This window comes from Convolutriloba macropyga, chromosome 8 (assembly GCF_964194025.1).
Source record: "Convolutriloba macropyga chromosome 8, txConMacr16.3, whole genome shotgun sequence".
Classification (NCBI taxonomy): Eukaryota; Metazoa; Xenacoelomorpha; order Acoela; family Convolutidae; genus Convolutriloba; species Convolutriloba macropyga.
Window position 1 is genome coordinate 63,187,697 of NC_134475.1, and position 12,173 is coordinate 63,199,869.

Genomic DNA, 12,173 nt, shown 5'->3' on the forward strand with positions numbered 1-12,173 from the left:
TGCTTCTACTGCTTTGCAGTTCAAATTTGTTTGCGTGTAGTCATTTGCTCTGCTTAGAGGTCAATTGCGTGACCTACCTCACTAAAAATGACTTCTGAACTCACCTAATGAACTTCAAATTTTATGAACATTTGGTAGTTGAAGATCAGTAGTGTGCATCGAAGTAGTGCCAAACGTATATGCCCTAAATCTTTGAGTATTAGAGTCTTGAGTTTTTGATTTCCAGTATCAATTTCGAAATAGCTCTATTAGTGTCTTTTCCCTATACTTCGTATATGTCTCATAAAAATGACGGTCCGAATGTAACTCAAAAAGTCTAGTGGTCTATTAAAAGACTGGTGGTCAATCTGTCTATCTTACTTGTTTAGTTGTTTCAATTCCGTGGAAGGCCACAAGCGTCTGTCGCGGCTAGTTTCCGGCAGTCTGCCAGCTATGTTTGGTAGCCTTTTTCGAACATAAACTTAGTATATTAGACAATCTGTTGTAAAAAATGGTTTCGCAGTTGCAGCTTTTTTCCAATTTGTTTCAAGGGATTGTTTTTTTCAAAATGAATGGTAGTGAAGAAATTTTTTTAAAGTTAAGCCAGTGGTTGGCTAGGCTGCATGTTAAGTTAGACTTTGTTCTCCGTCGTTCAAACTTGTTTTGTTTTAACTTAATTCACAGCTGTTGCAAACTTTTGCGTGAAATCTTTTTGACTTCTCTCAGCTAGTTTCGCTCTTCTCTCGTTCTACTCAAAGTGCTTTAAAGCAGCTCTTATAAGTTTTGGTTACTATCCCTAATGGTTATTTGTATTTTTACTGGCCCCTGTATCCTCTCATTAAGAAACAGGCGAATGTTCACCCACGAAATACCATTAAAATTGTTTTCTCTTTTTAATTGTTTTGTAATCCCGACACCGGCATTCAATCTCTTTTAACGTGGCGATTTGGAACCCGTCCCCTCTCGTCCAGCTCTCCCACAACACTATCGCTTGAATACACCCATCCCCCATCGCTTGACCCCCCTCCAACTCCCAATCATCACACCTCCCTAATGCAATTTTTCGCCTGACTGATTTTTCGTCAGACCTTTTTCACCTTTTGTCCCCAAAAACGGGATAAAAGGTAATGCCCGGATGTCATTGTGTTCTCTTAGAACCTTTCGGCTTACTAGACTCTTAGTATGCGATTCACCGAAACTGTTTTGGACACAAATTCATGGCTTGAAGGGCGGTTCTGTATCTTAAAATTTCAACATCCCTCGGTCACCCCACTCCCCCCACACACACCCCGAACACTCCCCCAGTCTACCTTCATCCACGTGGCGATTTGGGTCTTCCTCCTTCCTCTCATCCAGCCCTCCCAAACCTACCACCCAACCCCCCCCCCCCCCCCCCATTGCTTCACCCCCCACCCCCAACTCCGATCACACCCCGAGCCGGAGATGGCTACTACCGCTCGCCGGTCGTTTGAGAGCAATTCGCCCGACGTTAGTCGGTTATATTTACTTATTTACTTTAAGTCAACAAATTTTAGGACACGCTCCATGTCCAAAATTTATGAATGAAATAATACATGCGTCAAAATGAACCAATGAGATAGGAGCTTGACCGCAACTAACTTATCAGAATCTTGCAAAATAACCCTCTATCATGGAAGATAACCATGGCAGGTCTCAACTATGTGTTTACTCATCGGTATTGCAAAAAATTACACGAACTAATGAATTGTTTCCCTTTCTCAACAGCGGAGCACCATTAGTCTTTTAGTCTGCAGTGCATTAAGAGTAGCCTGTAGATTTTCATATAAGTTTGTGCAGCTGATGTTGATTGTAGGACTGAAACCCCAATGGAGACTTCTGCCTCACAGCTGTCAACAGTTGTTCCACCCGGAGGTCCAAGTGTGGCTACTGACCTGGGAGGGGCGACCACCATAACAGAGCAGACCTCCCCCTCTCAACAGACTAGCAGTAGTGTGTCAGCTACTACGGCTGCAGGTGCCACTACAAGTTCTACTTCCACCCCAAGCGGACCTCCTTCCAATGTTAGAATTGTCACATTTTCAAATTTTAGCTACCCAACTGTGGTATTAGCATGCCTGGGAGCGGTTCCGGAGATGGTAGGTTCGAGTCGATTTATGTGCGTCGATGTAAAAGTTTTGCTGGAGTTTGTCATGAGGGAAGGGGAATGTTCCAGTAGATTTTTTGCAATGGTGATTCATGGTTATTAAGCCTCAATTCAGGATCAAATACGATTTCATAGAATTAATGCAAAGTCGAACTATAGATATCTGAGTAATTTCAGAGGAATCATTAGTTATTTTTGATGCGGCACGATAGCTAATTATTTTTGTGTCGAAGGTTGAACCAATTTAAGAGACAATCGTACTAAACCATAAGATAATCTCAGTAGAAAAAAAACTTTCCTGAATATTTTTTATACAAAAACAGGCGTGATCTTTCTTTTTCAGCCTCGTGAACGACTTCAGTTCATATTGAGCGGAGAGGCCACAATTGAAGCACATCTTCAGTTTCTAATGAGACAGAACAAAACGGATTTGGTTCAGCTAAAAGCGGTGAAGGAGGCGGTGAGGAACTCAATACAGCATAATGCCACTGTCATTGCTAACGGATTCATGCACTGCGGAACAACCACTGATGCTTTTCTCAGGTAGTACCAATATTTAGTTTAAATTCAATGATCTTAACCTAAGTTAAGCGAAAATTTGTCGCTAAAAGCGGCTCATTGTATTTTCTTTTAAAGTACTTTTATTCTTACGCTGATAGAGCGAGAAAATTAAGTGACAAGGAGTTAAATTCTATACGCTGATAGAGCGAGAAAATTAAGTGGCAAGGAATATTTCCTAGTCGTTTTATTAATAGCCGCACTGCGATAGCTGGGGCTATTATTGGTCGTCTGTTGGTTTTTTATAGCTGCGAAGCTGTAAGCTGAGCGAAGCTATATTGCGGTGCTCTTGGTTTTTTACAATTCAAAGAATTTTTACAATTCAAAGAATTTGAATTGTATTGGGGCGCTGACTTTTTTTTTAAGATCTGTTCACACATTTTCATGATTTTTGAACTCAAATTGGAGTAGTGATTTTGGTTTTAAATTGGTTTTAAATTTAAATTAGAGTGAGAAAACGGTGTTTGAACAAAAATTCGGTTTCTCGGTAGTGGTTTTTTGTTCACATGCGGCAATTTCACTCTGATTTTTACTGTTTTTCAATTTTTTGGATCGGATTTTTTTCTAAACGGTTTTTCCAATCCATTCACAGCTCCTTCTAGGCCTTGTTTTTTGTGGTTTTTTTGTGGTTTTTTGTGGTTTTTTTGTGGCGTCGCTAGTGGTTTTTTTGTTCACATCCGGCATTTTGACATTGATTTTCTGTTTATTTTTTAATTTTGTTCTGATTTTTTTAGAATGGTTTTGTTTTCTCAGTTCACTCATAGTCCATTCTAGGTCTAGTTTTTCTGTTTAGTCAATGAAAATTCTTTGAATTGTACGTCAGGACTTGTCCTGCTATGTTTTTTTTGTTTCGTCGTCTGACGCTCTTTTTTCGTTTTACATTTGTTCACTCAGCAACGCTGAAAAAGTCAAATATTCTGAATGACTTCTTCCTCTCACTAACAGCATTTGCGCGCGTGACGTCATTTCTCACTCGCTTTAGCGGAGGTTTTTAGGTTATTGGCGTGATTAGATTTTGATCATACGTGACTTACCTCACTCAATAAAATGACTTCTGCACTTTAAAATTTGAGTTTAATTTGAATTTGTTTAAGGTCAAAGGAACTCATATGTGCAGTAAAGGTCCCTAATAAGAGGCTTCTGTGGAATGAATGTAACAAGCTTTATTAATCGCTGAAAGTTTTTCAGCCTAGTTTTTTGAGCGGAGTCGATCTTTTTCAATTTAGATCTGTATCTGTTTCTATCTCTGTTATATGGCAGGCAGGTCTATTCTTTCGCAGCTATTCCGGCAATCTGCTGGCTATGTTTTACGACTCGAAGAGGAGTATTGGTTTTCTAAGGTTTTTTTACGGGAAGTACTATTCGCTCACCCGCTGTTTTGACCTAAAAGCGAAAGTGAGAAAAATTGCCGTGTGAACTAATTTTTTCTGAGCGAGAAAAATATTTTTGATCATAAGCTGCCTTTAGTGATTGACTTTGAAAAGTAATTTTTGACTGAATGGCACATATAGATAACCGTTTTTAGCCGTTTTTTCGTCTAAGTGGCCGTTTTTTGGTTATAATTTGGTTTTTTTGTAGAAATGAGTTTTATTCAATGCTATTCTGAAAAGTAAACCTCGGAAATTGACATCAGTGTTCTGCAGAGCCTGAAAATGCGTTTCAAGTTCAAAATTGGCACATATTTCTTGATTTTTTGAGTTAATTTTTGGCTTTTTTCCTATTAATTTTTTTTACATCTTCCAGCCGTCTTTTTGTCAAAAATCAGTTAATATGGCATTTTCTCATTGATAATTCATATACTCAGCGCCTCTTTCTACCTCGATATAATTTTGTTTTATAAAAATTTACATATGCTAATCCGATTTTGATAGTTTTTTCCATTTTTTCATTTTTTGTTTGTTTTTTGGTTTTAAATACTAGAAAGTCCTTTTGTGCATCATGAGGGACTTTAATTTCGTTTCACTAAAAATTCAATCTTTTTTTAGCGTTAAGTTTTTGAAAAATAGTCAAAATTTTTTTCATAAGTGCAGTCTTAAAAATTTTTTGACCATTTTTTCAAAATGTATCAATGTTTCGTATATCTGAATTCTGCTTTTTTGTTCTGTTCCGGAGCACGGATCTTTTTCTCGGATGACTCGTTGTCTTTGTATGTCTCAAATGCTGAACAACGAAATGTATTTGTTTTTCTTTGATTTTTTAAATTTGATTTTTTAACTTTCAAATATCAAAAATTAGTCTTTTTTACTGTGTTCCTTACATTGTGTCCATGTTCATCAAGTAGTTTGTATCATTTTGGTTTTGTCATGGCACCTATATTTACATTGCTTATGTTGATTTTTTCAGTTGTTAAAAATTTGAATGATTTCAGCTTTTTCTCAGATTTTCGTCATTTCTTTGGTTTGCAATTGATTTCATTGAACATAAGGCAGTACTGAGAGTTTGCTGGAAAGCCTATTCCAAAAGCTCCACTATTTACTATTTATTGCAATTTCTTTCCGGCCATGCTATTGTTTTTAAACGATTTCTTGCCTTTGAATTTTATTGCTGCTTATGTCTTTTCTATGATTATTTTTTATTTTTGAATTGGTATGAAATCATGGTTGTCTAGCATATATACAACAAGAAAGAAGTATGCGTTGTTTTTGTCTGAGTTGCAGTGATTAGAAATCTAATTGTAGTGGTTTTCTTATTCTTAAATTTGAGCTTTCATTTTTGAAAAATTTAACTTAGTTTCCTAGACTATTATCTGCCGTTTGCTTTTGCGATCTTTTTGAAATCATGAATTATTTGAGGGCAATTGATAGCCCTGTCAATTTTTTCAGCTTATCTGTATTTTGACCATCCTAATTATTTTGGACTTTTTAGCGTTGACAAACGTTTTCGTTAAAGTAAAATTTTGCTGCATTTTGTTTCTCTTGGTGACAGTGGTTTAATTTTCACCAGTGTTTAGATCAGACCTGGGGAGGTAATTAGGTAATGGTTTAATACAAAAAGTTATGACTTCAGCTGCAATTACGCTTTTTTGTGACGTTTTGACCCTTCGAGTCGCTTCCGGAATTCTTCCGGCTGTTTTTTTTCGTCGTCGCGATTTTTTCTACGACCATATGACGTCACAATCAACTCAAATCTGCGTTTTTTTTTCATTCGTTCATGCAATTTCAACTGACGTGCGTTTGGGACGTCATTTTTCGCTCTTAGTGGAGCGAGTTTTTGTTCATTTGCGTGATTATGTTTTTGTTCACACCTGACTTACCTCTCTCAAAAATGACTTCCTCACTTCGCAATTGACTTTTTACTTTAAGTCAAAGAGATAATGTCAAATGGGTGTGTGTCACTCTAAATGAAGGTTAGTTTAGAGCAGCTAATAGAGACAGCAATAACCTATACAGATTCTTAATCAAAGTATAACCTCTCAGCCCTTTATGAAAAGCATAAATTTCTTTTTTGGTCTGTCTTTTTCTACTTTTTTCGAGACTACAGATCTACGAAGCCATTGCGGCCATTTTCTAGCAATCTGCCAGCTATGTTTTTAGTATTTTGTCTACTTTTTTGTCACGAGCTCTGATTACTTCACGCTCATTTCGGTTTGGTTTTGTTAATTGGTTCATTCATTTTTGATCAAAGTATGACATCATTTTTCACTCTTATTGGCGCGACTTTGCTGTTCATTATCCTGTTTTTGTTCACACGTGATTTAGTTTGCTCTCAAAAATGACTTTTCTAACTTAAATTTCTGTGAAACCTTTTTACATTTCTCTGTTTTACGAGTTGAAGGGGCCTATGAAGTTTGAGGTTGTATATGGTTTTCGCCTAGATTGCGCATCACGCCATTGCTTTCCAAGACCAGCACAAAAAACTGCTCCTAGAGCCTTTCAGCTCTGTTTCAGCTCAAACTGTTTTGGAGACTTATACTTATGGTGTGAAGGGCGGTTCTTAGAGGTTGAAGACCCCTCCACTGTTGACACCCCCACTTTACTTACCTCACTCTCAAAAATGACTTCCTCACTTTGAAATTGACTTTTATTTACTTTAATTCAAAGAGATACGGTCAAATGGGTGTGTGTCACTCTAAATGAAGGTTATTTAAGAGCAGCTAATAGAGGCAGCAAAAATTTATACAGATTTTTAATCAAATCATAACATAGAAAAGACGAATCATAACATAGAAAAGACGAATCAGCCTTCAATGAAAAGACGAATTTTTTGTCTGTCTTTTTTTTACTGTTTTTGAGACTGCGGATCTACGAAGCTATTGCGGCTATTTTCTGGCAATCTGCCAGCTATGTTTTATTAATAGCTGGGATAGCGAATGTAGAGCTATTATTGGCCTTCTCGGGTTTTTCAAAACGAAAGCTTTCAGTGGGCGTTAAATTTTTTGGGTTCTCTAAGCTGGCTTTTTTAATCTTTCAAATGCTTAGTGTGCTGAAGCTGCTGGAAAAGCCTAAAGTTGGTATTAACTGTCAATTTGAAGTTTTTGAGCCCTTAATTGTGCAGTTATGCATGATTGTTCCCCTTTTTTGAGTTTTGTTTATTGAGTTTTGAATTGACGTTACTCGCAGATCATAGAGGTGTTCTCTTGAAACCTTTTTTCTACATTTCTGTGTTTTACGAGTTGAAGGGGCCTATGAAGTTTGAGGTTGTATATGATTTTCGCCTAGATTGCACATCACGCTATTGCTTTCCAAGACCAGCATAAAAAACTGCTCCTAGAGCCTTTTAGCTCTGTTTCAGCTCAAACTGTTTTGGAGACTAATATTTATTGTGTGAAGGGCGGTTCTTAGAGGTTGAAGACCCCTCCACTGTTGAAACCCCCCACTTTTGCCTCACCCCTCCCCCACACCGCGCGCTGCTACCCCCAGCATACCTCTGTGCCAACCCTCCCTCCCCCCGGTTCTAGCTACTGACGAACAACCGCTCGCTAAAAACGGAAATTTTTACTATTTGGCACAATTTCATGCTTTTTTAATTTTTTTGACATTTTTTTTATTTTTATCAGCCCTAGTTGTCAAGGAACCTCCTCTAGGTTTCAATATTAGGTTATTGCAGTTTCTAGTGGTAATGAAAGGGTTTCAACCTTTTAACATCACGAATTTTATTATTTTTTTAAACAAAACGTGCAATTTTCAAATTTTTTGACATTTATTTTTCCTTAACCATGTCTTTCCAGACCCAGGGACCACAAAACCTCACAAGAGGTTTGATAATAAGTTTTTTGACCAATTTTTTTCGCCATGAAATACTCTTTCAACTATTTAATGTCACAAATTTTAGCTAATTCATTTTATAAAACTTGGTTTTTTCAAGTTTTTTGAAAACTTTTGTCGTTTTTTAGGTTTTTTTTTCAGCCTCAAGAGCCAAGGAACCTCCTCTAGGGTTTGAAAATAGGTTACTGTATAAACTGTGGCTGTAATGGAATGTCTTGCAAGATTTTAACATCACGATTTTTATCATTTTTTGACAATTTTTTTTGTGTCATTTTTTGAGCCAGGGTTTTTAATATCACAAGATTTAGCTATTTTTTTATGAAGCTTGCAATTTTAAGTTTTTTGAATTTTTTTTCTAAATTTTTTTCAGTTGCTCTAGCCTCAAGAGCCATGGAACTTCCTCGGGTTCAATAATATGTTCTGCATAGTTTATAGATGTAATGGAAGGTTTTTCAAGATTTTAATTTTACGAATTTAAGCATTTTTTTAAAATATCTAATTTTTTTATGTTTTTGAATTTTTTCCGGCAACAGGGACCCTGGGACCTCCCAGGACTGGAAAATAAGCTGCTGCATAAATCCTAGAGTTAATGGAATGGTGATCAATGCTTTTATGACTCCAGTTTTAGTAATGTTTGGATATGTTTCTAAATTTTTTCAAATTTGTGGAAAATTTTTATCATGTTCCAAATGCACGGATCTTTATGAGCCAGTAAAACCATTTCAGGCTTGAAACAGGGATCCTGGATAGTCTCTTGAGGCAATGAAATGTTTCTTAAGATATTATTATCTCGAATTTTAGCATGATTTTGTTAAAATTTGCATTTGCTTCCAAAATTTTTCAAGTTTTGTGTCTTTTTCTGAGTTCATCGACCACTACTGGCGAACGAGTCTTGGAGATTGGTTACTTGACAGAACTTTCGAGACAAAAATGTTTTTGAAATTTTTTACTGCGAAATTGAAAATTTTGTTTTTACTTTTGCCTTTTTCAGTTTTTCTGTTTATTTTTTTTTATTAACGAGGCTAGAAAACTAGGATTTGCAGTGTCGAATCCCCTCGTTGAAAATATTCCTATCTCTCTTTGTCGTTTACTTTTTTTCTCTTTCTCGTTCACGTTTTATCTCTCTCTCTCTCTCTTTGTTTATGCCACTTTTCAGCTGCTGATATGTGGCGTAATGTCATCGTCTATCATGCTCATTAACGCTGGGTTATAGTTGAAATATTTTTTATAATAAATGAGTTAACAGGCACTTTTTAGAAAATCTTTTTATTTGCTCTCAAACGAATTTTGTAGCAACTATATTATTCCTGTTGGTCTTTTTAATGCAATTTTTAGGTTGACTGATTTTTCGTCTGACCCATTTGACTTTCATCTTCAGAAATGGGACAAAGAGTTAGCGCCCAGTTTGCATTAAGGTCTCTTAGAGCCGTTCAACCCACTAGTCTTCAAGTACGCGATTAACAGAAACTGTTTTGGAGACCTATACTTTTGGTGTGAAGAGCGTCTGCTCGTTTTTTTACATTTCCACATTGGTTTCTGTTATTCCACAGCAGCCAAACTCAACTGGCGGCAGTTCACTGCTATAGGTCAAATGAAAAAGGCTCAAAAATTGGTGTAACTTTCAAACTTAAGATTTTATTAGTGGTCATAGTGGTATATAATAACCTACAATGAGGTCATTTTAAGCGTCCCCCACTTAGTGAATTTAGTTATTCCCCCGACTGAAGCAGGCTGTAATTGATGCGAGATCCCACTAGTAGTTCGAGAGCAATTCTCCCAAAAGCTTTTGGTCAGGTGTCAGTTTTTTATTAATTTTTTTTAATTATGTTTTTCGGACTTGTCCTATCTTTTTAATAGCCGCGAAGCGATAGCTGAGGCTATTATTGGCCTTCTTGTTTTTTTTTATTTCGTCATCAAGATTTTTATTACGACCATATGACGTCACATCCACTTTTTATTCATTCGCTAGTGCAATTTCAACTGAATTGCGTGCGTTACGTCATTTTTCTTTCGCAGTGGAGCGAACTTCTTCATTCGCGTGATTAAGTTTATGTTCACACGTGACTTACCTCTCTCAAAAATGACTTCCTCACTTCGCAATTGACTTTTTACTTTAATTCAAAGAGATAAGGTCAAATGGGCGTGTGTCAATCTAATTGAGGGTTAGTTTAGAGCAGCTAATAGAGACAGCAATAACCTATACAGATTCTTAATCAAAGTATAACCTCTCAGCCCTTAATGAAAAGCAAAAATTTCTTTTTTGGTGTTTTTTAAGTTTTTTAGAGACTACAGATCTACGAAGCCATTGCGGCCATTTTCTGGCAATCTGCCAGCTATGTTTTTAGTATTTTTTGTACATTTTTGTCTCGAGCTCTGATTACTTCACGCTCATTGCGGTTTGGTTTTGTTAATTGGTTCATTCATTTTTGATCAAAGTGTGACATCATTTTCACTCTTATTGGCGCGAGTTTGCTGTTCGTTATCCTGTTTTTGTTCACACGTGATTGAATTTGCTCTCAAAGATGACTTTTCTCAAAATTTCTCTGAAACCTTTTTCTACATTTTTGTGTTTTACGAGTTGAAGGGGCCTATGAAGTTAGAGGTTGTATATGGTGTTCGCCTAGATTGCACATCACGCTATTGCTTTCCAAGACCAGCAAGAAACTGCTCCTAGGGCTTTTCAGCTCTGTTTCAGCTCAAACTGTTTTGGAGACCTATACTTTTGGTGTGAAGGGCTGTTCTTAGAGGTTGAAAACTCCTTCACTGTTGACACCCCCCCTTTTGCCTCACCCCTCCCCCACACCGCGCGCTGCTACCCCCAGCATACCTCTGTGCCAACCCTCCCTCCCCCGGTTCTAGCTACTGACTAACAACCGCTCGCTAAAAACGGAAATTTTTACTATTTTGCACAATTTCATACTTTTTGAAATTTTTTGACATCTTTTTTGTTTTTATCTGCCCTAGTTGTAAAGGGACCTCCTCTAGGTTTCAATAATAGGTTATTGCAGTTTCTAGTGGTAATGAAAGGGTTTCAACCTTTTAACATCACGAATTTTATTATTTTTTTAAACAAAACGTGTAATTTTCAAATTTTTTGACATTTGTTTTTCCTTATTTATGTCTTTCCAGACCCAGGGGCCAGAAAACCTCACAAGAGGTTTGATAATAAGTTTTTTTGACAATTTTTTTTGGCCATGGATTACCTTTTCAACTATTTAATGTCACAATTTTTAGCATTTTCATTTTATAAAACTTGGTTTTTTTTCAAGTTTTTTTAAAACGTTTGTCGTTTTTTAGGTTTTTTTTCAGCCTCAAGAGCCAAGGAACCTCCTCTAGGGTTTGAAAATAGGTTACTGTATAATCTGTAGACGTATAGTTGTAGTTGAGATATCTTTTTATAATAAATGAGTTAACAGGCACTTTTTTGAAAATCTTTTTATTTGCTCAAACGAATTTTGTAGCAACTATATTATTCCTGTTGGTCTTTTAATGCAATTTTTAGATTGACTGATTTTTCGTCTGACCCATTTGACTTTCATCTTCAGAAATGGGACAAAGAGTTAGCGCCCAGTTTGCATTAAGGTCTCTTAGAGCCGTTCAAACTACTAGTCTTCAAGTATGCGATTAACAGAAACTGTTTTGGAGACCTATACTTTTGGTGTGAAGAGCGTCTGCTCGTTTTTTTACATTTCCACATTGGTTTCTGTTATTCCACAGCAGCCAAACTCAACTGGCGGCAGTTCACTGCTATAGGTCAAATGAAAAAGGCTCAAAAATTGGTGTAACTTTCAAACTTAAGATTTTATTAGTGGTCATAGTGGTATATAATAACCTACAATGAGGTCATTTTAAGCGTCCCCCACTTAGTGAATTTAGTTATTCCCCCGACTGAAGCAGGCTGTAATTGATGCGAGATCCCACTAGTAGTTCGAGAGCAATTCTCCCAAAAGCTTTTGGTCAGGTGTCAGTTTTTTATTAATTTTTTTTAATTATGTTTTTCGGACTTGTCCTATCTTTTTAATAGCCGCGAAGCGATAGCTGAGGCTATTATTGGCCTTCTTGTTTTTTTTTATTTCGTCATCAAGATTTTTATTACGACCATATGACGTCACATCCACTTTTTATTCATTCGCTAGTGCAATTTCAACTGAATTGCGTGCGTTACGTCATTTTTCTTTCGCAGTGGAGCGAACTTCTTCATTCGCGTGATTAAGTTTATGTTCACACGTGACTTACCTCTCTCAAAAATGACTTCCTCACTTCGCAATTGACTTTTTACTTTAATTCAAAGAGATAAGGTCAAATGG

The 12,173-nt window shown here is 36.6% G+C and overlaps 1 protein-coding gene across 1 annotated transcript in view; it reads left to right on the forward strand.

Moving 5' to 3' along the window:
- The window catches only part of LOC142344913 (26S proteasome non-ATPase regulatory subunit 1-like), a 628,982-nt gene that overhangs the window by 595,387 nt on the left and 21,422 nt on the right, over positions 1-12,173 (forward strand). The window contains exons 10-11 of the mRNA XM_075396972.1: positions 1,814-2,021; positions 2,448-2,647. Coding sequence (XP_075253087.1) covers positions 1,814-2,021; positions 2,448-2,647 — 408 coding nt within the window. The remainder of the gene's footprint in view (positions 1-1,813; positions 2,022-2,447; positions 2,648-12,173) is intronic.